Source organism: Patella vulgata, chromosome 3 (assembly GCF_932274485.2).
Source record: "Patella vulgata chromosome 3, xgPatVulg1.2, whole genome shotgun sequence".
Classification (NCBI taxonomy): Eukaryota; Metazoa; Mollusca; class Gastropoda; family Patellidae; genus Patella; species Patella vulgata.
Window position 1 is genome coordinate 84,874,281 of NC_065881.2, and position 26,495 is coordinate 84,900,775.

The following is a 26,495-nucleotide window of genomic DNA, read 5'->3' on the forward strand; positions in this document are numbered from 1 at the left end:
TTAAATTTGCTAATCAAATTTGGCAAAATTGGACTTTTTGATTAGCAGTGCTGCTAATCATCTGTGAAAAATTACCGACAGCCCTGGCTATGTTATCTACAGACACGTGAGCAGTAGCGTCCAATCAGAGGTTGTGACATCTCGACCTACACGGAAACCTTGACATTGAATGAACCTTGAACTTTGCAACTCGATTATCACAAGTAGGAATTTTAGCCTGAAAGCGTGAGACTTGGTATTCGCGACGATCGAGGAATCTGATATTAGTGCCGAAATATGCAGGGTATTACGTGAAGGCCTTGATAAGATGTACGTAGTTAAAGCGAGATCAAGCCTTCTATTGAAGATGTGCTTATATGTGACAATGAGTAGGGTTGCCTGTCTAACCTTGTGGGTTTTTCTCCGGGTCCCCCTGTTTCCTCCCACTGCTAAAGATCTGTACACACAATGAATTATTGAAATAAAATTGAACTCTCTCTCTCTGTCTCTTTTCGGATGGAGTGGGAATTATTGAAGGACCAAGTGGCTTAATGCCTGTAGTTCATCATAAGGCATGTCATAAGTGTTATTATCATCTGATATCTAGTGCTGCCTGACTAACCTCACGGGTTCTCTCCGGGTCATTCGGTTTCCTTGTACTGCACCCCTATATTCCAGTGAGTTATTCAAATGAAATTGAACCATGTGTTAGTATTGAAATGACTCTGTCTGTCTGTCTGTCTGTCTATCTGTCTGTATGTCTGTCTCTCAACAAAATAGACTTACGAAAATTGCTCCACTGCCTTGGTTACCGAATCCTCATCCACCGTAATATCTATTTTAATTTTTTCTGCTGCTAATCTTGCTGCTAACTGGCTCGCTTTATCGGTACAACCCAAACTAACAGCTGCCATTAATTCCTTACTGATCTCTTGAACCTGTTCGTACGATAACGGTTTTAAGTTGAACGGTCTGTCTGGCGCTAATGAAGAGACAGACTCGCCAGTGCCGGCCATTCTATTCAAGGTACAGGGACGAGGTGCATCCATCCTGTTCATTTCCCTCAAAGAACCTAAAAAAAAACAACCCAAAAAACACATCAGTAAGGCAAATGAATAAAATGGGGTTTAACTTCCCAAAAAACACATCAGTAAGGCAAATGAATAAAATGGGGTTTAACTTCCCAAAAAACACATCAGTAAGGCAAATGAATAAAATGGGGTTTAACTTCCCAAAAAACACATCAGTAAGGCAAATGAATAAAATGGGGTTTAACTTCCCAAAAAACACATCAGTAAGGCAAATGAATAAAATGGGGTTTAACTTCCCAAAAAACACATCAGTAAGGCAAATGAATAAAATGGGGTTTAACTTCCCAAAAAACACATCAGTAAGGCAAATGAATAATATGGGGTTTAACTTCCTATTGTTCTGCTCCGACTGGGCTAATGAAGACGGGGCCCCAGACTGTCATGTTTACCTCTATCCTTTCTTCCTATTCCAAATGAAATAAAATGGAGTTTAACTTCCTACTATTCTGCTCCGACTGGGCTAATGAAAGGGAAATCTTGCCTAGACAGCGGCACTACAGCAGTCGTTGTTTGTATTTTAGAGGAGAGCCAAAAAAAACCTCTCCTTAATCAACAAATTGAAAAAATAGCTCCCCTAAAAAAGCTCCCCCAGTTTCGATAAGAAGAGTGATAAGTTGTGTGTATGGGAAATGGTTCTGAAGATCAATAACTGCATGTCAGGGGGGTCATTCCTGGTTTCATAAATGATAATTAACCCCCCATGACTTTGTAAAGCAGAGTGATTTTCAAGTTTAGAGAGAGGGAGAAAAAGCTCCCCTCGGTCAACATTCAGGTGAGCAGCAGGCGCTTGAGAGCGATCGCTCGCCTTAAAAATCAATGACTGCTACAGCTTACTCGCTAGCCTGGAGGTCGGATGTTCGATCCCTGCATTGGCCGAGAAAGTTCATCCAGATTTTCCGGCGTGGTTCTCCCTTGTCAGTGATGCAGGACGGAGGGCCTGACAAGGAAAGCTGTCTAGTCGTTCGGATGGGACGAAAAACCGAGGTCCCGTGTACTCATTGGCGGCACGTAAAAGATCCCTTGGCAGTTGGAATTCGATATAAGAGTAGGCCGTAGTGCCGCTGTCCGGGCAAAATTTCCCTCATAGCACACTGTATGGCGTATGCCCGTCTTCATTAGCCCAGGTTAGGAGCAGAACAGTAGGATGTTAAACCCCATTTCATTTCATTTACTCTTTGCACAGGCAAAAATCATCTGAAATTTATTTATAGTGAGACCTGGCCACGAGGAAAGCATATCTCGGGACTTAAACATACATTATGACGTCACATTAATAATGACGTCATTGTATTAATCATATTAAACATACATTATGACGTCACATTAATAATGACGTCATTGTATTAATCATATTAAACATACATTATGACGTCACATTAATAATGACGTCATTGTATTAATCATATTAAACATACATTATGACGTCACATTAATAATGACGTCATTGTATTAATCATATTAAACATACATTATGACGTCACATTAATAATGACGTCATTGTATTAATCATATTAAACACACAGTATGACGTCACATTAATAATGACGTCATTGTATTAATCATATTAAACATACATTATGACGTCACATTAATAATGACGTCATTGTATTAATCATATTAAACATACATTATGACGTCACATTAATAATGACGTCATTGTATTAATCATATTACACATACATTATGATGTCACATTAATAATGACGTTATTGTATTAATCATATTAAACATACATTATGACGTCACATTAATAATGATGTCATTGTATTAATCATATTAAACATACATTATGGAAGAGCTAAATCTGTCTATTGCAGGTCTTTCTTTAGGCCTGAAATGTTATCTAAAGTATTAATTAGACATTAATTAACTTATTCAGACCATAATCAACTCTAGATGGCATCGCTAGCCTGTGATCTTAAGTGGATTGTGAGTCGATTTACTGCATAACTTTCCTTCTCGATTAACTATTAAATGGATAATCGAGGCTATGCTGTTTATTGTAATGACTTTATTAATGATGACCGAGGCTAGGCAGAAATTTCATTCGCTTAGTTTTCGGTTCATAGTAGATCAATTTGAATGAAATTTTCAGCAAATTGCCTTTACGTTATCTAGTTTTTAACTATAATAGTGAGAACTGCCAACTCGTTATCGAATCTCCCATAATGTATCTTTAAGAATTGTTTGTCATATAATAAAATGTCCTTACCGTTAGCATCCTGACATTTGATTGAATTTGAACAAAGGTTAAAACTGGTTATTTTCTCGTCTTTTACAAGTTTATCTAATAATTTAGACAATTTTCTCGTAAACTCCTCAGCTAGCTTCAAATCTTCCAACTCAAAAATAACTTTTCTTCTTCGTCCATCTCTTGTTATCTCTACTTGATGTTGCGTGTCTGAGAGGATAATATATTTAATTTCTTCCCCTTCCTGTTCAACTAGTGGAATATTTAAAAACAATGATATCTGAAATTATAAATGATATGGGGTTTAACGTCTGAACTATTCTGCTCTGACTGGGCTATGAGGGAAAACTGGATCTGAAAATAGAAATAATTTCAAATAATTTAGATTCTTGAAATAAATCAATATTAGGGTGCCGGCGCCAGGCCAAGTAACAATATCAACAAGGGCGGATCCAGAGCACACGGACTGTGAGTGCCAAAGGCGCGAAACGCACAACAGGGCATACAGTGGAAAATTTTGAAAACTAGAAGCCCGGAAATACCATTTCCAGTGATCTGAAACAAAAATCTGGTTCTAAAGTAATGAATTATAATTGGACTTTTTCAGTCAGAAGTCCAGATGGGGGAAAGATGGGGGGGGGGGGGGAGAGCATGTGCAGGATGAGCCTTGATTAATCTCATAAAAGATTGGTACTACCGTATAAACAAACATGTCAATCTAATGATTGTGGGATTTTATTTCTATTTAATATTTTATTCCTAAATAATTACTGATATTATAAATTATAAATTGTATTATCAAAGATGAATTATGTAAGAATTAAATAAATAGCTGGTCCTTCGTAATATAATAGTTCAAAAATAGATAATTCAAAATCAGACATACAATATGCAAGAGCTTAATCTGCCTATTGCAGGTCTTTCTTTAGACCTGAAATGTTTTCTAAATTATTAATTAGACATTAATTAACTTATCCAGACAATAATCAACTCTCGATGGCATGGCTAGCCTGCGATGTTTATTGGTTTAGGTTCTGATTTGCTGTTTGACTTCAATTCATAATTTAATCATGGAATGAATAATCAAGACTATGTTTTTTATCATACTGACTTTAGTTATGATGATCGAGGCTAGGACGAAAATTCAATCGCTAAATTTTCGGTTCAGAGAGGACCAATTTGACTGAAATATTCAGCAAATTCCCTTTACATTATCTAGTTTTTAACTATAATAGTGAGAACTGTCAGCTCTTTATCTAATCTCCTATGACAATCTCCTACACTTGTTTCAAAAAAAATATCTCCTGTATTAACTTTACAAATATAGTGCATGTTTAACTAAACCCTTCCTTACCCTTATCTATTGCCTTTATAAATTCAAAATTATCTATCATTTTAATTAATTATTAAGAGTAAGTCACTAGTGGCAACATAATCTTTTATTGTGTAACTATGAAAACTTTCAAATTCTCAGAGATTAGTGTCTTAATAACCACCAAGTCAACAGATTAAACTAATCAGTATATCTTATTGTTATTGGTATTGAAGGAGGAGGAGTCATGGTTACCACTTGTTACTTGTTTTGAAAGGGGCCTATGGTACGACTTGTTACTGGTATTGAAGGAGGAGGTGCCAGGGTTACCACTTGTTACTAGTAGTGAAGGAGGAGGTGCCAGGGTACCACTTGTTATTGGTATTGCAGGAGGAGGGGTCATATTTATCAAATGTTACTGGTAGTGAAGCAGGAGGAGCCATGGTATCACTTGTTACTGGTATTGAAGGAGGAGGTGCCAGGGTACCACTTGTTACTGGTATTGAAAGAGGAGGAGTCATGGTTACCACGTGTTGCTGGTATTGCAGGAGGAGGGGTCATGGTTACCAAATGTTACTGGTATTGAAGGAGGAGGAGCCATGGTTACCTCTTGTTACTGGTAGTGAAGCAGGAGGAGCCATGGTATCACTTGTTACTGGTATTGAAGGAGGAGGGGCTGTGGTATCACTTGTTACTGGTATTGAAGGAGGAGGGGTCAGGGTACAATTTGTCACTGGTATTGAAGGACGAGGGGCCAAGTTACCATTTGTTACTAGTATTGAAGGGGGAGGGACCAGGGTACCATTTGTCACTGGTATTGAAGGAGGAGGGACCAGGGTACCAATTTTTTACTGGTATTGTGATGGTTACCGTTACACTTCTGTTAGTTCATACAAATGACAGTATTAAATATATGTTCATGGTGTCGGGTTATGACACTGTAACCTGGGTTGCATTTAATCTTGCATATTTCAAATCTTGGTTGGAAAATTTGTAAAAGTACAAATGAGAGACATGATTTGAGGTGATTTTCGATGATTTTTGCATATAATAGATATTGAATTCATATGAAAGAAATCTTTACCTTACCACCCGTCACGTAACTAGGTTGGTCAGTAACCCTAAACCCTAAACATCCTCGATACACATCCGGTGTAGGTCAAGATTGTCAGTCAAAACAAAAGATGATAACCTAAACATTGGGGTCTATAAACAAAACAACATCCTTACTCTTATCAACAGTAGTTAGATGACCGAATGGTTCGTGCGTGCTGTATCATAAGGCCTGTCATTGAATCCTTGAATCCTGGTCCTCCGGTTTCCTCCCACTGCTAAAGACCCCTATACGTAGCTATTCTAAGACACCCCCTATTTTGACGCATTGGAACAAATAAAGCATATTCAGCCAATCAAATATTGGCTTTCATATCAATAGTTTGCTCTTTACTTCCTATCGAAGAAAGATATGCTGTCAACTTCTAGTCGTCATTAGACTAAATACAGTATCAATAAAATAAGGATGCTTAAAGGGTCAATCCCGATAATATGTTGGAGAATAAAACTGCTTAATTTTGTGTTAAAATCCCTTAAAATCCTCTACCAAAGGGCCAAGCAACTAACTCAATATTTGTGATACGTTTTCAAACAACTTAAACCTGTTGGTCTTCATCTGGAAATGGAGACCGGTGTACCAAGCTGTATTATGCAGCTTATGGATAAACCAGACTTTTACTCTATAAAAATAATGTGTAGGTGAAATTTGCCTTTCGTTATCAAGTACAGCATATGGGTCATTCATTGTATAGACCTCTAAAGAAATGGGAATCGATTATCAGGTCACCCAATGAAAAAATAACCAGAAATCTTAAAAGGGTTATGTGTCCGGATAAGCATTTATGACGTTCTGGTCCAAACGACTAAATATTGTGAGCTGAATTTTTGAGACAAGGTAAACACACTATTCCTCTATATTTTGACTTTTATTTTTAAGACTCTGTTCAAATCGGGATAGTCCCTTTAAAATAACGATTTTACTTCCTTCTATTGAGTACATTAAGAGGCTCTAAGTCACGCAGATGTAGAGGGCAAAAACGCAAAATTTTGGAATGTCTGGGTATTTTAACACAACTCAAAATTGATCCAATGCGACCTCTGATCATCTCTCTAGAACATCGGATGGCAGAGGTTTAAACAGATTAAAAAGATGGTCACCATTTAATGATTTAATTTGAAATGGCAGATGAAGGCTAAATCTTGAATAACAAGTACGTTGATACGATAATAAACAATCTATGTCACATCTTGTCAAAACTTCAAACAGGCTCAAAATAAAGTAATTTGAATGAAATTTTCAATATCATGTATTTTTGAACTGTTATAGCAAGAACGGCCAGTTCTTTATCTAAATCTTACATAATGCATCTTTAAAAGGCCAAACTTTTGAGTATACCAAAACAACTGAAATGTTATCTCTGTTGACCTCCTGTCTATAACCTCCTGTCATTCCCTGTCTCCCTTTCCCTGCAACATGACTAGGCTAATGAAGATGGGCATATGCCATACAGTGTGCTATGAGGGGAACTTTTGCCTGGAGAGCGATGTCACAGCCTGTCGAATTTCAACTGCCAAGTGATCTTTTATGTGCATTCCAATGTGTACATGGGCCCTCGTTTTTTAGGGTTTTTTTTGTCCCATCCGAACGACTAGACAGCTGTCCTTGTCAGGCCCTCTGCCCTGCACCAATGACAAGGATGAAACCACGTCGGACGGAATATCACAATGAACTTTCTCAGCAAACACTGGGAGCGAACCTGCGGTCTCCAGGCTAGTGAGTGAGCGTCTGACTTCTTAGCCAACGTGGCTCCTCCATGATAAGACGGGGATCACGTGGCTAAGTGGGTAATGCGCTGGCTCGCTAGTCTGGAGGTCGGGTGAGACGAAAAAAGGAGGTCTCGTGTATACATTGGAATGCACGTAAAAGATCCCTTCGCAGCTGGAATTCGATATAAGAGTAGGCGATAGTGCCGCTGCCCGGGCAAAATTTCCCTCATAGCACACTGTATGGCGTATGCCCGTCTTCATTAGCCCAGCATAGGAGCAGAACAGTAGGACGTTAAACCCCATTTCATTTCATTTCATTTCCATAATAAGACAAGGTGTGGTTGGTTTGTAGGAATTAATAATATTATTATTAAACGACAGGAAAAGCCATACACAAGTGTTATATGACTGTATGTGTAATCCCCATGGGAAACAATATGAAGGTCATTAGATCATATTGATATGTTAAACGGCAGGAAGTAGGTTAGTCATCATGTTACTGTACTAATGGGTTATAAAGAAATATTCAAGGATAATTCAACTTGGCCTAAATACATGTACCACTCCACTCCTTTCCTATAAATAACAAAGTGCAGTTAAACTGCACCACAGATAAAAAAACAGACATCAACAAAACAAACTCACGGACACAACACACAAAAGAGAGAGAGAGGTATAACTTTCATTCGACACAAACTAGGTCATTTCAGGACTAACATATGGTTCAATTTCATTTCAATAATTCGCTTGCACGTAGGGGTCTCTAGCAGTGGGAGGAAACTGGAGGACCCAATGAAAGACTTTATGGCACAACACGCACGTATTAAACCACTAGACCACCCAACCTCCACATATAATGACGTAGATACAATTGAAACCACGCCACTTGACTCAATGACAGACCTTATGATACAATGCGCATGCATTAAACCCCCAGACCAGCCAATCCCCCATCGATACAACAAAAGGTGTTAGCCTTACCTGATCATATTTACACTTATCTTTAATAACTGTTAAACGATAAATATCCCCATCGATTTCATTTTTCATGGATAAATGTAACGTCATGGGAACCAACGACGCAACTGGAGCACAGTTACATGTGTCAATATGTCCGCAAACATTGTTCACACGGTCATTCGTGAATGGTACCATGGGATAGTTTATTTCGGGCTGTAATACATTACAAGGGCAGTGGAAGAGACTATCATGAGTTTGCGACAATTCATAAGTACTGTATCTATGTGGAGATCTTTCACTCTGGGTTCGTCTTCGCTCGGACTTTGTTTTTTTCCCGTGACCAGACATTGGTAGTGTTGTGATATTCATTGATTATGAGCTTTTACCACAAAAAGAAATTTCAGTTCACATTTTCCAATGCCAAATGTCAAGTTTAGCGACTTTTGACAAATGTTCAAACCTCAATGGTTGGACAACTATAAAATTATGTCAGAAGTTGATGAACCTCTACAAAAAGTTCAAAGTTAAATCCTCTTACATTTAAATCCATTTTGTCGGTAATGGAAACATAAATCATAAAATGCCATATTTTTCTGATTAACCGGGTTCCAAACTTGACGACATTGTTATATAAACTAATCCTATCACAAAAATAAGAATGAATCGCAACTATCCAAAGATGTTTTAAATATTCTGTCCTGTTTAGGCTAGTAGGCCTAGCCCTCTCTCAACCCGAAGACAAGGTTTAAGAGTTAAGTTTAACGACCAGCTTAAAACAATCAAAAATCGGATTTGATTATTCCAAAAAATCAATCATTCAACCATATCAATATTATCAATATTTCCTGATTCGATTATTTCAAAACATTAACTGTTCAACTGTATCAAATCTTTCAAGGATGAAGACACTGTACACAATTAAAAATTATAACTGCGAAGTTTAAATTCTCATTCACAGCGTCAAAATGTTATAACTTTGAAGTTTAAACTTCTCAATCACAGCGTCAAAATGTTATAACTTTGAAGTTTAAAAATTCTCATTCACAGCGTCAAAATGTTATAACTTTGAAGTTTAAACTTCTCAATCACAGCGTCAAAATGTTATAACTTTGTAGTTTAAAATTATCATTCACAGCGTCAAAATGTTATAACTTTGAAGTTTAAAAATTCTCATTCACAGCGTCAAAATATAGGTTGTTTCATAAAATTCAAATTTTGATTTATTTCCTAGTTATGTTGGAAACGAATGATAATCAAAACATATTAACCGGTGTTTGATGTCTCACATTTCTAACAAAACTTTCTAAACTATGAATATTTTCATTAAAACATTATAACTCCTCCAGGAATTTGTAACTAACTGTAATTGTCCAGTCTCTGCTGTCCAACTGTATTGTTTGTTTTGTCTCTTTTTTGACATGCAGTTATCCAGCATGGTTCTAGTTGAACTTTTTTAATCTCGTTAAAGATTATCTACTTCAAGATGACTTTGTTGATGACGTATGAAATATTCACAGAACTCATTAATAGAGATTCGACAACATTAAGTGAACACAGGAAATATTCATGAACGAAGAAACAATTCTATTTCCGATGAATAATAAAAAATCTCTGTGTATAAATTGGCACATTATTTTGTACTTCTGACATCTAAAATAAAGATCGTCTTTAAAATCTAATGAACACCAAAAGCAATGAATTCTACATCTGCTTAAACAACAAATTATTCAGGTGTAATTTAGCACATTAAATCAAAATGAAAGTAGAGAACTTATTGATGATGAGTTAGTTGTATTTTACGTCCGCTTATTAGGATATATCACTTTAAATAAAAGTAAAGTTCTGCTAAATATCACTTTCACTAGGTCATGTTTTTCATCTAATTCGATGACCATTGAGGCATGCAACTCTTTACCCTTGGTCTTGATTGAGGAATGATGTTTCAACCGCTGATTTAATTTCCATAGAAACAAAACATTTAACTTATCAACACTTTTATCCTATTCCGTACCAGTATGAAAAATGTTATTTTAAAAATTAAATAAAATCCAATTAATAAATGACACGTGTGCTCGTATCAGGTAAAAACATCTAGGTCTACATATAGGTGTGGTTGTTATACTTCATAAAATGACAATTTGTCTTTCACTCGAATGTTTTTCAATGTGCATACATGTATTTATAATACAGTATTTAAATATCAATTCGGCACACCACAAAATATTTCAGACGAATCCACAATTATGATCGAAAAACTTGATGTTTGATTTCAGTAATCAGACAGGTAAATCAGGAACTGAAAGTGAAACGAATACTTCTACTAGTCGTGGTTAAAGGTTTGAAACTAAAATTACGCAATTCTCTACCTTCTCAGAAAAAAAATACTATCAGTAACTAAGCAAAATTAAAGTAGTCCTTTTAGTCAGTTCACAAAAAGAAGTTATTAATTCTCAATAAACACCTACACACATCAATTTCCAAACCACACAATGGACACACATTGTTGACACAAACAATATGTCAAGTTTTCTAGTCACGTCTTGAGAGTGAAGATTACTAGAGAATAGATCTGAACTGAAGTGACCTTAAACTTGAACATCATCTGTGTTATAAAGAAGTTGCATATTTATTGCAAGGGGGTTTTTCCCAGTCAAAGTACACCCTCCTTCATACTATTCAAATTATAGGTTAATACATGGCCACTGTTAAAACCCTAATCTACTGAATAATGTCTCACTCAGGTAAGAAATTATGATAGATACATTATGTAAGATTAAGATAAAGATTTGACAATTCTTGCTATAATAGTTCAAAAATAGATAATGCCAAATGACAACATTGAAATTTCATTCAAATTACTCTATTCTGATCGAAGTTATCACTGTCTGAAGTTCTGACAAGATGTGACATGGATTGTTTATGACCGTAGCAATGATACTTGTTAATCAAGACTAAATGCCGATCGTGTTTCAATCTGTTTAAATCTTCACCATCCTATGGTCTAGAGGGTTGAATATAGGTTTGTCATATGAATAAATGTCTAAATAATTATCAGTTTATATAACATTTGAGGGCCAAAATAAAAAAGACCGGCAACTGGCAGATTAAGCCAATTTATGAAGAGAAATATTTTACAAAGTCAGAATGAAATTCATATAAGGGGGGACTCTCAAATTATAGTCGGGGGCGGGGTGGGGGGGCTGACCGTTATTTGTATATTTATCAGACAGTAAATAAATGAAATGAAATGAAATGGGGTTTAACGTCCTACTGTTCTGCTCCTAACCTGGGCTAATGAAGACGGGCATCAACATACAGTGTGCTATGAGGTAAATTTTGCCCGGGCAGCGGCGCTATGGCCTACTCTTATATCGAATTCCAACTGCCAAGGGATCTTTTACGTGCACGCCAATGTGTACACGGGACCTCAGTTTTTCATCCCATCCGAATGATTAGACAGCTGTCCTTGTCAGGCCCTCCGTCCTGCATCACTGACAAGGTGGAACCACGCCATAAAATCTGGATGAACTTTCTCGGCAAATGCAGGGATAGAACACCCGACCTCCAGGCTAGCGAGCCAGCGTCTTACCCACTTAGTCACGTGATCCCCACTGTAAATAATCTCCTAGTTTGGATTCAATCAGATTAAAAAGAAAATTTAAGTGAAAATTATATATGGCGCTGGATCCTAAATGTTGACACATTTTTAATTCATCATATCTTTGTAAATACTAAAGGACATTGACTGATATTTCTTTTAGAGAGAGAGAGAGAGAGAGAGGGAGAGAGAGAGAGAGAGAGAGAGAGAGAGAGAGGGAGAGAGAGAAAGAGAGATGGGGTTTAACGGCCTACTTTTCTGCACCGACCGGCAAGCCTGGAAATAAGGCACCTGTCACAGACAATGTCAGTCACAGATTCAGGCTTTGTCAGGCACTAAACCTCTGGTGCCTGTCAATTTAGTCCGGCACTGATTTGTCTTTTTTATTGATATTATTAATACATGTCCGGCATTAAGTTGAAAATGTCAGGTACTATTTCATTAGTGCATCAGGTACCTCTAAAATCGTTATTTCCAGGCCTGCCGACTGGGTTAATGCGCTTATGGGTTTTTAGCAGTGGGAGGAAACCGGAGGACCTGGAAAAATACAAACAGGACTAACATATGGTTCAATTTCATTTCAATAATTCGCTTGCACGTAGGGGTCTCTAGCAGTGGGAGGAAACTTGAGGACCCGGAGAAAACCCACGAGGTTGGACAGGCGACCCAACTCCTTGTCACCATAAAGCAGGGAATTGAAACCATGCCACTTGACTCAATGAAAGACTTTATGGCACAACACGCACGTATTAAACCACTAGACCACCCAACCTCCCCATATAATGACGTAGATACAATTGAAACCACGCCACTTGACTCAATGACAGACCTTATGATACAATGCGTACACATTAAACCGCCAGACCAGCCAATCCCCAATCGATACAACAAAATGTGTTAGCCTTACCTGATCATTATTACACTTATCTTTAATAACCGTTAAACGATAAATATCCCCATCGATTTCTTTTTTCATGGATAAATGTAACGTCATGGGAACCAACGAAGCAACTGAATCACAGTTACATGTGTCGATATGTCCGCAAACATTGTTCACACGGTCATTCGTGAATGGAACCATGGGCTGTAATACATTACAAGGGCAGTGGAAGAGACTATCATGAGTTTGCGACAATTCATAAGTACTGTATCTATGTAGAGATCTTTCACTCTGGGTTCGTCTTCGCTCGGACTTTGTTTTTTTACCACAAAAAGACATTTCAGTTCACATTTTCCAATGCCAAATGTCAAGTTTAGCGACTTTTGACAAATGTTCAAACCTCAATGGTTGGACAACTATAAAATTATGTCAGAAGTTGATGAACCTCTACAAAACATTCAATGATAAATCCTCTCACATTTAAATCCATTTTGTCGGTAATGGAAACAAAAATCACAAAATGCCATATTTTTCTGATTAATCGGGTTCCAAACTTGACGACATTGTTATATAAACTAATCCTCCCACAAGAATGAATCGCAACTATCCAAAGATGTTTTAAATATTCTGTCCTGTTTAGGCTAGTAGGCCTAGCCCTCTCTCAACCCGAAGACAAGGTTTAAGAGTTAAGTTTAACGACCAGCTTAAAACAATCAAAAATCGGATTTGATTATTCCAAAAAATCAATCATTCAACCATATCAATATTATCAATATTTCCTGATTCGATTATTTCAAAAAATTAATTGTTCAACTGTATCAAATCTTTCAAGGATGAAGACACTGTACACAATTAAAAATTATAACTGAAGTTTAAATTCTCATTCACAGCGTCAAAATGTTATAACTTTGAAGTTTAAAATTATCATTCACAGCGTCAAAATGTTATAACTTTGAAGTTTAAAATTCTCATTCACAGCGTCAAAATATAGGTTGTTTCATAAAATTCAAATTTTGATTTATTTCCTAGTTATGTTGGAAACGAATGATAATCAAAACATATTAACCGGTGTTTGATGTCTCACATTTCTAACAAAACTTTCTAAACTATGGATATTTTCATTAAAACATAACTCCTCCAGGAATTCGTAACTAACTGTAATTGTCCAGTCTCTGCTGTCCAACTGTATTGTTTGTTTTGTCTCTTTTTTGACATGCAGTTATCCAGCATGGTTCTAGTTGAACTTTTTTAATCTCGTTAAAGATTATCCACTTCAAGATGACTTTGCTGATGACGTATGAAATATTCACAGAACTCATTAATAGAGATTCGACAACATTAAGTGAACACAGGAAATATTCATGAACGAAGAAACAATTCTATTTCCGATGAACAATAAAAATCTCTGTGCATAAATTGGCACATTCTTTTGTACTTCTGACATCTAAAATAAAGATTGCCTTTAAAATCTAATGAACACCAAAAACAATGAATTCTACATCTGCTTATACAACAAAATTATCCAGGTGTAATTAAGCACATTAAATCAAAATGAAAGTAGAGAACTTATTAGGATATGTCACTTTAAATAAAAGTAAAGTTCTGCTAAATATCACTTTCACTAGGTCATGTTTTTCATCTAATTCGATGACCATTGAGGCATGCAACTCTTTACCCTTGGTCTTGATTGAGGAATGATGTTTCAACCGCTGATTTAATTTCCATAGAAACAAATCCTTTAACTTATCAACACTTTTATCCTATTCCGTACCAGTATGAAAAATGTTATTTTAAAAATTAAATAATATCCAATTAATAAATGACACCTGTGCTCGTATCAGGTAAAAACATCTAGGTCTACATATAGGTCTGGTTGTTATACTTCATAAAATGATAATTTGTCTTCCACTCGAATGTTTTTCAATGTGCATACATGTATTTATAATACAGTATTTAAATATCAATTTGATGTTTGATTTCAGTAATCAGACAGATAAATCAGGAACTGAAAGTGAAACGAATACTTCTACTAGTCGTGGTTAAAGGTTTGAAACTAAAATTACGCAATTCTCTACCTCCTCAGAAAAAAAATACTATCAGTAACAAAGCAAAATGAAAGTAGAAAAATCCATAAAATCTCTAAAATAATGAAGATCTCCAAAACTGTCAGTTTTTCCTCACAGTAGATAACCCACTAAACATTCTAGTCCTTTTAGTCAGTTCACAAAAAGAAGTTATTAATTCTCAATAAACACCTACACATCAATTTCCAAACCACACAATGGATACAAATTGTTGACACAAACAATATGTCAAGTTTTCTACTCACGTCTTGAGAGTTAAAATTACTGGAGAATAGAACTGAAGTGACCTTAAACTTGAACATCATCTGTGTTATAAAGAAGTTGGATATTTATTGCAAGGGTTTTTTTTCCCAGTCAAAGTACACCCTCCTTCATACTATTCAAATTACAGTTAATAAATGGCCACTGTTAAAACCCTAATCTACTGAATAATGTCTCACTCAGGTAAGAAATTATGATAGATACATTATGTAAGATTTAGATAAAGATTTGACAATTCTTGCTATAATAGTTCAAAAATAGATACTGTAAAACAAATCTTTTGAAAATTTCATTCAAATTACTATATTCTGAGCGAAGTTATCACTGTTTGAAGTTTTGACAAGATGTGGCATGGATTGTTTATGATCGTAGCAACGGTACTTGTTAATCAAGACTAAATGAAATGCCGATCGTGTTTCAATCTGTTTAAATCTTCACCATCCTATGGTCAGAGAGTTGAATATAGGCTTGTCATATGAATAAATGTCTAAATAATTAAAGTGCACATAAGATGGTCCCGGAAGATTTGAGATACGTGTAGCCAATGGTTACTATATCCACTTTACGGCAAGTTCACGCCAATCTGGTTGAAATTAATTCAGTTATCTTCATTCAAAGTCGTAAAAATAGACCTTCTGTAAAAACGGCTTTGCCAATTATCGAAAACACGCTTAATCCCCTCAGACGCCAGTGACGTCACAGTGACCAAATGCATATTCGGAATGTTTATTCCTTAATTACCTATATACAGACGGCGTGTGTATTCTTTAACGCCTGAAGGATTCCTTAATCCCCCTAATTAAATAAAACAATTGACTACGGAATAATTTGTTTTGTAATTCATTTTAATTTAAGATCCAATTTAGAGTGCCTACAACTTTTAAACTTTGAAGTCCTGAACTCTTAATTAATTTTTTACAATATGGAACTTATTGGACGAACACTTTTAATATGTAAAAAATATACGGGTCCAGTTATGTGGTTTTTACTCCGAGCACTTCGCTTTTCCACATAAAGTGTAGTGTCGTTAATATTTGTCATTAATTAATCAATCTGACTATAAAAGTTATACAGGCATGGGTCATAAATTAATTTCAAGTTGGTGTAAGCAGTGAGTGTTAGTGGGATTAAGAATGTTGATTAGGTAATTATCTTTTTTTACGCTATACCCAATAATTATTGCTCACCGGTGTTTTTGTAATCAAGTAGCCTCGTATTGTTTGTTGATTGGCGTTTAAACAACATTTAATTGATGGATGGATTAACGTTTTTGATACGATTAGGTTATAATGTCTAACATCGGTTATCTTCTTTAGAATAAAAGTATTTTACAATTGCATCTCCTATTTTAACTTTCATTATGACACATTTTTAATTCATCATATCTTTGTAAATACTAAAGGAAATTGACTGATATTTTATTTAGAGAGAGAGAGAGAGAGAGAGAGAGAGAGAAAGAGAGATGGGGTTTAACGGCCTACTTTTCTGCACCCACAGGCAATCCTTGAAATATGGCACCTGTCACAGACAATGTCAGTCACAGATTCAGGCTTTGTCAGGCACTAAATACATGTCCAGCACTAAGTGGAAAATGTCAGGTACTATTTCATTAGTGCATCAGGTACCTCTAAAATCGTTATTGCCAGGCCTGTTGACTGGGTTAATGCGCTAATGGGTCTTTAGCAGTGGGAGGAAACCGGAGGACCTGGAAAAAACCCTAAGTACAAACAGGGAATCGAAACCACGCCAGTTGACTCAATGACAGACCTTATGATACAACGCACACACGTTAACCATTCGGCCAGACACAACTTTCACTGTATGATTGTTTACAAGTGATTCAACTGATGATCAGAAACTTGATGAGGGCGTCATTATTCTGATCTAGAATATAAATAATATTTGAACCATAAGATATTATTCAACCATGTAATAATAGTATATATCGCATCTTATGTTTACATTTAATATGATCTCACATATATACAAGATGGATTAGGCCAATACATAAAAATAAAGAGAGAGAGAAAGATAGGTTGCCAGGCAACGAAACATACGCCCACAGCAGCTAACTCGTCCGGGCAGTCAACAAGAGTTGTCACATATTTTTTACTTTTTTCGGTAATGAAACATTTATAATACATTAAAATCTGATTAAGAAAAACAACTCATTAAGTAATTATCAGAAAACCATTAGAATTTGTATGAATCTGATGATAACTTTAGCTTCTAGAGGGTCACAAGGTTTTTAAAAGTGATCAAGGGCCATAACTCTGACAGTAATTATCAGAAATCACTGAAAATCAATAGGCTTCTTCGTCTCATGACCTTAAACACAATGTATAAATTTAAAGTCAATTGGATATTAACTTTGGCCTCTAGAACGTCCACAAGATATTTTGAAGAGATCAAGGGTCATAACTCTGGCAGTAATTATCAGAAATCGCTGAAAATCAATAGGCTTCTTCGTCTCATGACCTTAAACACTGTGTATAAATTTAAACTCAATCGGATATTAACTTTGGCCTCTAGAGCATCCACAAGATTTTTTGAAGAGATCAAGGGCCATAACTCTGGCAGTAATTATCAGAAATCGCTGAAAATCAATAGGCTTCTTCATCTCATGACCATAAACACTGTGTATAAATTTAAAGTCAATTGGATATTAACTGTAGCTTCTAGAGTGTCCACAATCAATTGTGGACGCCGGACGGACGGACGGACGGACGGGGGTGACGACAATATACGACCACATTTCAATGTGGGCGTATAAAAATGGGGTTTAACGTCCACTCGACACAAACTAGGTCATTTCGGGACTAACATATGGTTTAATTTTATTTCAATAAATCGCTTGCGCGTAGGGGTCTTTAGCAGTTTGAGGAAACCGGAGGACCCGGAGAAAACCCACGAGGTTGGACAGGCGACCCTACTCCTTGTCACCTACAACCGCGGATTCGAAACCACGCCAGTTGACTCAATGACAGGTCTTATGATACAGCGTGCACGTGCTAACCTTTCGACCATACAACCCCCCATAAAAATAAAGACTCTGATTCAAAGGGGGAGAGAAAGAATGGGGTTTTCTCCACGTGCAAGCGAATTATTGAAATAAAATTGAACTATATGTTAGTCCCAAAATGACCTAGTTTGTATTGACTGGATGTTACCCCCCCACACCCTCCTCTCTCTCTCTCTCATGACTACGCTGGTGCCGATAAACTCCCATTTCATTTCCATCAGCCCGATAGGTGCAGACAGGTAGGACGTCAAATCCCATTTAATTTTATTTCTCTTTCCATCATGTTTACCAGCAGATGACGTGGTTTCCCCTAGTCAGTGGGGCAGGAGGGGGGGCCTGACAAGGACAGTTGTCTAGTCATTCAGATGGGACCAAAAAAAAAATTGCTACGTGTACACATTGCCATGCATGGAAAAGATCCCTTAGCAGTTGGAATGTGATATAAGAGTAGGCAATTCCCTTATAGTACACTGTATGGCGTATGCCCCTCTTCATTAGCCCAGTCAGGAGCAGAACAGTAAGATGTTAAACACCATTTCATTTCATTTTATGATTTATATTGGCCTTATAGTAACAATAAATGAGTGATTCATGTCACAGAACGAGGAAGTTATTAATATCAGTTTCATATCTCTTACTACCATACTCAACAGTCTAGACAAAACATGATAGGTCCTTACTAATCGAAACCAGTCCCAACAAATACTTCCCTTAAAGATGCATTATGTAAGATTTAGATCAGATCAGAGAGAGAGAGATAGAGAGGGTTTTATGTCCACTTGACACTCACTAGGTCATTTCAGGACTTACACATGGTTCAATTTTATTTCAATAATTCGCTTGTGCACAGGGGTCTTTAGCAGTAAGGGAAAAACCGGAGGCCCCGGAGAAAACCCATGAGGTTGGACAGGCGAACCTACTGGAGAATCGAAACTATGTCAGTTGACTCAATGACAGACCTTATGATACAGTACACACATGGTAACCATTCGGCCATCCAAACCCCCTAGATGCACATAAAGAGCCGGTCATTCTTGCTATAATAGTTCCAAATAAGAGAAATCAAAATTAATATATTGAAAAGTTGATTCAAATTACTTTATTCTTTTAGTGATGTTATCACTGTTTGAAGTTTTGACATAGATCGTTTATTACCATAGCACTGTTCCTTGTTAATGGAGACCCAGCCCCACTTCTCCATTTTGAAATTAAATCATTAAATGGCGATCTTATTATTTTAATCTGTTTACATCTGATGATGTTCTAGAGAGTTTCATATGACATTTAAAGCCAAATAACCAGGAGGTCGGGTGTTCAATCACAACATTGGACCGAGAAAGTTCATCAAGATTTTCCGGCGTGGTTCCCCCTTGTCAGTGGTACAGAACAGAGGGCCTGACAAGGAACAGCTGTCTAGTCGTTCGGATGGGACGATAAACTGAGGTCCCATGTACACATTGGCGTGCACGTAAAAGATCCCTTGGCAGTTGGAATCCGATATAAGAGTAGGCTGTAGTGCCACTGTCAGGGAAAAATTCCCCTCATAGCACACACACTGTATGGCTTATTTCCGTCTTCATTAGCCCAGTTGGGAGCAGAACAGTAGGACTTTAAACCCCATTTCATTTCATGTAATAGGCAGATTTAGCTCTTACATAATGCATCTTTAATGAGTGACAAAGATTGAATTGAATGGAGTTTGAAATACGAGTGACACACGACATCAACCTATTTCCACTCTTTATTTTGACATCAATTAAAAAATCTTATTTATGAGTGAACTTTCTCAACTAAAAATTTTAAGTTTTGGTGGCGAAGCTGTGGGAGAAACCCATATACATAACAATCCTGTTCTTTAATTGTTACATCACCCAGCCCACTTGTATTCTGGGGAGAACCCAGTGTGTGCATTGATTGTTAACCCACACAGGGAAGGAGGATAAGTTTATTTTATTAAACATACATTATGCAAGAGCTAAACAACTGGTGTGGTTTCAAATCCCCAGTTGTACGTGACAAGGAGAAGGGTCGCCTGTCCAACCTCGTGGGTTTTCTCCAGGTCCTCCGGTTTCCTCCCACTGCTATAGATACCTAAGTTAGGTTAGTCCCGAAATGACCTAGTTTGTGTTGAGTGGACGTTAAACCCCATTTCTCCTTTGTACCAGAGTCTTCATTTTTATGTATTGGCCTAATCCAATTCCATACACAAGACGATGTTGTCTTTAATCGCTGACTATTTATACAAATATCGAATCCTAATTAAATTCTCGGATTATCCACTGCCCGTGTCTTTTTCCGTGATTTTTTATCTCAGAAAGTGTTGTACGTCTAACTCTTCATAATGTTTATCAACATGTACATTGAGCGCTCAATCTCCGCATGCAACCTTTGACTTCATGCGTGCAGATATTGTTAATCATCGGGCTGTCGATTAGGGGAACCCTTACATTTTTGTCCTGTATACGCTCCATGAGTGTTTTTCAGGGAATCCAGTATTTTTGGATATCTCTACTTCCCATATATGCCAAAATTGCCATACTTTTATTGGAAATAAACACCCGATAAATACTTTTCTGGGAACCTATCTTTAAATTTATTCATCTTATATTGAGACTTTTACATATCAATGATCAAAAACGGGAAATCTATAAAGTGACAGAGTTTATTTAGAAATTTTTTTTTGAAGAAATCGCAATGATTCATTGTATGTTTAAATGTACACAGTATTAAAGGCTCAATACCACTCTTGTTGTAACAGAATAATATGTCCTAATCTTTATTCTGGTCAACAAATTGTACTATTTTACAATATTCCAATTAATTGATGATACAAATTTCATCTTAACACACCTTATTTAAAATTTTTGAAAAATTCAACATAATGGTTTGAAACGTCTAACGTAAACCTTTTCAAATGAAACTTCAATTTAAAAATATTTTTGAACCCTCTGGACAAGTAAAATAGGATGTAATGGATAATTTACACAACAGGTAGGACACTTAAACATATAGTACTTAGATAGAGATATTATTTATTTTCTGGAGCTTTCAAGCCAGCAAGAGTGTTATTGTCCCTTTAAAGGAAATATAACCTGTTTGAAAAGCAATAACAATTTGCCTGGATAACCCTGCCTAGGGAATATCATATAGTTTTAATTTTATTTCAATAATTCACTTGCGCATAGGGGTCTTTAGCAGTGGGAGGAAACAGGAGGTCCAAGAGAAAACCCACAAGGTCGGACAGGTGACCCTACTCCTTCTCAGGTATAACTGGGGATTCTATAACTCACCAGGTAGACATGGTGACTCAGTGAGTAAGATGCTGACTCACTAACCTGGAGGTCAGGGTTCGATCCCTGTGTTGGCCGAGAAAGATTTTCCAGCGTGGTTTCACCTGGCTAGTGTTGCAGAACAGAGGGCCTAGAAAGGAACAATGTCTAGTCATTCGGAAGGGACAAAAATACTTCAGATTAAAGTAAGTCTACTGAATTTTTTTCTACTGGTAATTTCTTTCTCATCCAATCATCTACAAGTAATGAACTCCACCACATTTATATGGAGAGAGAGAGTGAGTGAGAGAGAGAGAGAGAGAGAGAGACAGGGAGAGAATTTAACTCCATTTGACAAAAACTAGGTCATTTCAGGAGTAGGGTCGCCTGTCCAACCTTGTGGGTTTTCTTCGGGTCATCATGTCTAGTGTGTACAAGACTACAAGATTGAATCATCATGTTTACTGTGTACAAGACTATGTGACTGAATGATCAGGACTAGTGTATAGGAGACTACGGGACTGGTGTGTAGGAGACAACGTGATCAGAACTGGTGTGTAGGAGACAACATGACTGAATGATCAGGACTGGTGTGTACAAGACTACATGACTGAATGATCAGGACTGGTGTGTACAAGACTATGTGACTGAATGATCAGGACTGGTGTGTACAAGACTACGTAACTGAATGATCAGGACTAGTGTGTATGAGACTATGTGATTGAATGATCGGGCAGGTGATGATTTCATTTCATTTCATGAAACATGGACGTTTTTAATAGTTTGTTCATTATATTATCAAATATGGACGTTTTTAATATACTCTTCAAAAAAAGTAGGGGATATTCAGAAACACTACAAAACTGTGGAAATGCACTGCTGTTTTTATTAGAGGTAACCGGTGTATGTTAATAACAGGCCAATTGCCTACACATGAACATAAACAGATCATATGGGCGGCTTATCTGACGGCCCCATTTCACTCGCAAAGAGATACACTGTCAATAGTGAAAATGAATGTTTTTGAATTTTGTCTTAATAATAAGTAATTGCTCCACCAATCCTCAGACATTCAGCAATTCGTCGTGACATGCTCCTATCAACCGTCCAATCACAATTTGTGGCAACCTGACCCACTCCTCTTGCAGTGCCACGGCCAATTCTTGCAGTGTTGTCGGTTGACGTTGACGTACACGTCTTCCGAACATGTCCCAGACATGCTCTATAGGGGAAAGGTCAGGGCTCATGGCTGGCCAAGGCATATGGACAATATGATGATGCTGGAGGTAGTCATTCACATCACGAGCGCGATAGGCACGGGCATTATCATCTTGAAAGATGAACCGTCGACCTGCACATTGAGCAAAGGGCAGAACTATCGGTGCCGGGATGTGGTCACGGTACTACACACCAGTGACCCTTCCTTGAACAATATACAAGTCTGTTCTGCCAGTCATGGTGATTCCTCGCCACACCATAACAGACCCAAGCCCGAATCTGTCATGTTGTCTGACGTTAACGTTAGCATGACACTCATTTACACGCCTCCAAACACGAGCACGTCTACCGGTGAAATCCAGAGTAAATCTGGACTAATTTGGGAACATTACACGTGCCCATCGATGACTACCCCAATTTCTACGCTGCCTACACCATTGCCGCCTGTTTGCCATGTGCTGGCAAGTTAATGGAGGCACAACGCGCATGCAAATGGGCTGCATGTAGCCGATTTCTAATCGTCTGGGGTGTAACTTGAATTCCTGTAATTTGGTACAATTTGATTCTGGGCTTGTGTACAAATGTATCGATCCTGGGCTTGTGTAGTGGCTCTAGGACGACCTGAACGAGGTCTATCATCAGCATTGTGTGATTGTTGGTACCGGTTCCACAGTCTGCTGATCACAGACTGTGACACATTAAGCATGTTGGCTACTGCTCGCTGTGTAGAACGCATTTGAAGCATGCCAATAGCACGTAGACGTTCATCATGTTGAAGACGTCTCATTGCAAATTAAATGTAACACACTAAAGCAAAGATATGCTAAACAGTAAATCTTATGCAAGAACCGATAGGAAAGCAAACATGGATAGGATAAACCAGCACGCGGCACTTCCTTGAAGTGTCAAATTTGACAATGAACTCCTCCCACGTGTATGGCGCTATTTCGTGTTGCAGGTGCATCTCAGTGGTTCTGTTGGGGTGGATAAGTTCTTCATCTGTGAACATACTCTCAAAGCATGGCAAGTGTCCATGACTATTTATCACATCACAACCTGCATAGGTATTTGCATTTCAATATCCCCTACTTTTTTGAAGAGTATAGTTTGTACATTATATCATCAATTTTATAAAATATGGACGTTTTTAATAGTTTGTACATTATATCATCAATATTATAAAATATGGACGTTTTTAATAGTTTGTACATTGTATCATCAATATTATGAAATATGGATGTTTTTAATAGTTTGTACATTGTATCATCAATATTATGAAATATGGATGTTTTTAATAGTTTGTACATTGTATCATGAATTTTAATTGTAAATACGTGTAGTTTCAAAAATATAATATTAAGGGCAGAATTTTTATCTAGATTTCATATTTGTAGTCATGTACATTTTACTGTAAATATGTAATCGTATACCAAGAATTTGTACAGATGAAAATATTGTTCTAAGGGTTTTCTTAAAAATACATTATGTAAGATTTAGATAAAGAGCTGGCCGCTCTGGTTATAATAATAATAATAATAACAGATTTATATAGCGCAAGATTTCATTAAAGTTTCTAATGCGCTTCCAATTATCTAACACTATGAAAGAACTAAATGTTGAATAGGAGTGTTTTCAACTCGCGTTTGAATTGGTCAACAGATTTAACCATTCGTAATCCTTTGGGAAGATTATTCCATAGGTTGGGGGCTGAGAATAAGAAAGCTCGTTTTCCTAGTTCTAATTTCACAGACGGAGTTTTACAGTTTATATTCTGATGATGACCTCAAGGTTCTGGTGTTGTTCTCACATCGTTTTAACAGCTGTTTTAAATATAATGGTGATTTGTCATTCAAGGCTTTATGAGTTTGCAGCAAGATTTTGAACGCAATTGTTTTTTTGACGGGCAGCCAGTGTAGGGAACGGAGTACTGGGGTGATATGATCAAATTTCTTGTTTTAGTTAAAAGTCGTGCTGCAGAGTTTTGAATGTTTTGTAGTTTTCTAACTTGATAGTCGAGAAGTCCATAGAGCAGAGCGTTGTGGTAGTCTAGTTTTGTTGTGACGAAGGCATGAATGAGATTTTCGGTTATTTCTGGAGTGAGATATTTCTGTATTCGGGAGATCTGTTTAAGGTGGTAAAAGGATGATGAACATATTGACTGTATATGACACTTGAATGATAGACTAGGGTCAATGGTAGCTCCAATATTCTTTGCTTTTAATGTAGGGATAATTGTTTCTTCTTGAAAATGAATATTTATTTCAGCAAATTTGGATAGTTGCTGTTTTGTACCAAGAATCAAAAGTTCAGTTTTGTCAGGATTCAATTTTAGAGAGTGTCTTGTCATGTATTTCAGCAATACAGAGCTCTGTATCTTTAACTGTCTGTTTGCTAGAATTGGTATTAAAGCACAAATATAACTCTGTGTCATCAGCAAACAAATGTATGGATAATCCATTTTCTCTGGTATTTTTGTTAATGGTTTAGTAAATACTAGAAGAATTCCCGGCTTCGCTCGGGGGTCATAACCCCAAAACCGAAAGTGGTAGACTAACGCCACCTGGTCTATGTTACTCCCCAGTCCGAGCTACCCCTATACCCCAAATTTCAGACTCGGGGCAGACCTAGTGTAGCCGCCAACCCCGAACAGACAGACAGACAAACGACAGTCACAAATATTAGTATAGATATGATAAATAATATGGGTCCTAAGATTGAGCCTTGTGGCACACCACATAAAAGAGAAAGTTCACATGACTTGCTGCCCTTGACATCTACAGTGACACTACCATTAGTTAGATAGCTTTTGAACACTGTAATACCATAGCGCGAAGACCAATCTCTTGCTGAAAAGCATTAAGTAGGTCCTCACTATCTAACGTGTCGAATGCTGCACTTAGGTCAAGTAGAAGAAGGATTACACACTGTTGGCTGTCTAATAGATCAAAATAAATCATGAAAAATGAATATCTTCAAAATATCATTCAAATTACTTTATTCTGAGCAAAGTTGTGAGTGTTGATAACGGTACTGGACAAACGAGACTAAGTCTCTGTCCTCTGATTGTCTAGAGAGTTGATTATAAGCTTGTCATGTTAATAAATGTCGAAATAATAATTTATATAACATTTAAAGTTTAAAAAAATACCTTCAGAATGTATCTTCGTTGATTATATTAAATATCTGGGAAGTCATTAAGAGTATGTGTTTCTTTAATGGAGCAGGTTCTCTAAATATATGATTAATTATATTTAATCATTTAATGTCCTGGTGGTAGATCTAGGAAGTTAGTTAAAGCTGAATTCCGATTACAAAACTACCGAAATAATTAAATTTAATTAAATTTAAAAAAAGGTAACGCTCTAAACGACCACCAGACTTGTTTTCAATTTGCAGAAGAAACATGACGATCGCTTAGAGGTAACAAAAAAACACGCAGGCCACACCCACTTCCAGTAATTGCTGTGTCAAGCAAACTGTCCACATCCCCTTAGCTAATCAACAACCATTTACACCCTGTCTGATCGAAGTTCTTTCACTATCATTACTATCAGCTAACTAAAAATATTATTGCTACACAATTATTATGTCTGATCAGGTACAAATTATTTTACTAATTAGATGAAATAAGCCAACCACCATGTATTTTTGCTCTAAAAAAATAAGAGAAAAACTGTCTTACCCCAAACAATAATAAATCTACCAACAAACACCAACCAATTTTTTTTTTTTATTTTGTGAAATGTTTTTCACAATGTAGAAACACCAAATAATTATCAGCATCATAAAGTCTAGTATTATCATTCCAAA

The 26,495-nt window shown here is 36.8% G+C and overlaps 1 protein-coding gene across 4 annotated transcripts in view; it reads right to left on the reverse strand.

The window, feature by feature from the left end:
• The window catches only part of LOC126816440 (ranBP-type and C3HC4-type zinc finger-containing protein 1), a 51,785-nt gene that overhangs the window by 23,424 nt on the left and 1,866 nt on the right, over window positions 1-26,495 (reverse strand). The window contains exons 1-3 of one of the 4 annotated variants that reach the window (XM_050543013.2): window positions 12,859-13,654; window positions 3,283-3,541; window positions 766-1,051 (exon numbers count right to left, since the gene is read on the reverse strand). In XM_050543013.2, the coding sequence (XP_050398970.1) occupies window positions 766-1,051; window positions 3,283-3,541; window positions 12,859-13,170 (857 nt within the window). In that variant the 5' untranslated portion in view covers window positions 13,171-13,654. Of the gene's footprint in view, window positions 1-765; window positions 1,052-3,282; window positions 3,542-8,374; window positions 9,094-12,858; window positions 13,655-26,495 lie in introns of those variants that run through there. The other 3 variants (XM_050543012.2, XM_050543014.2, XM_050543015.2) reach the window with 3 other exon arrangements.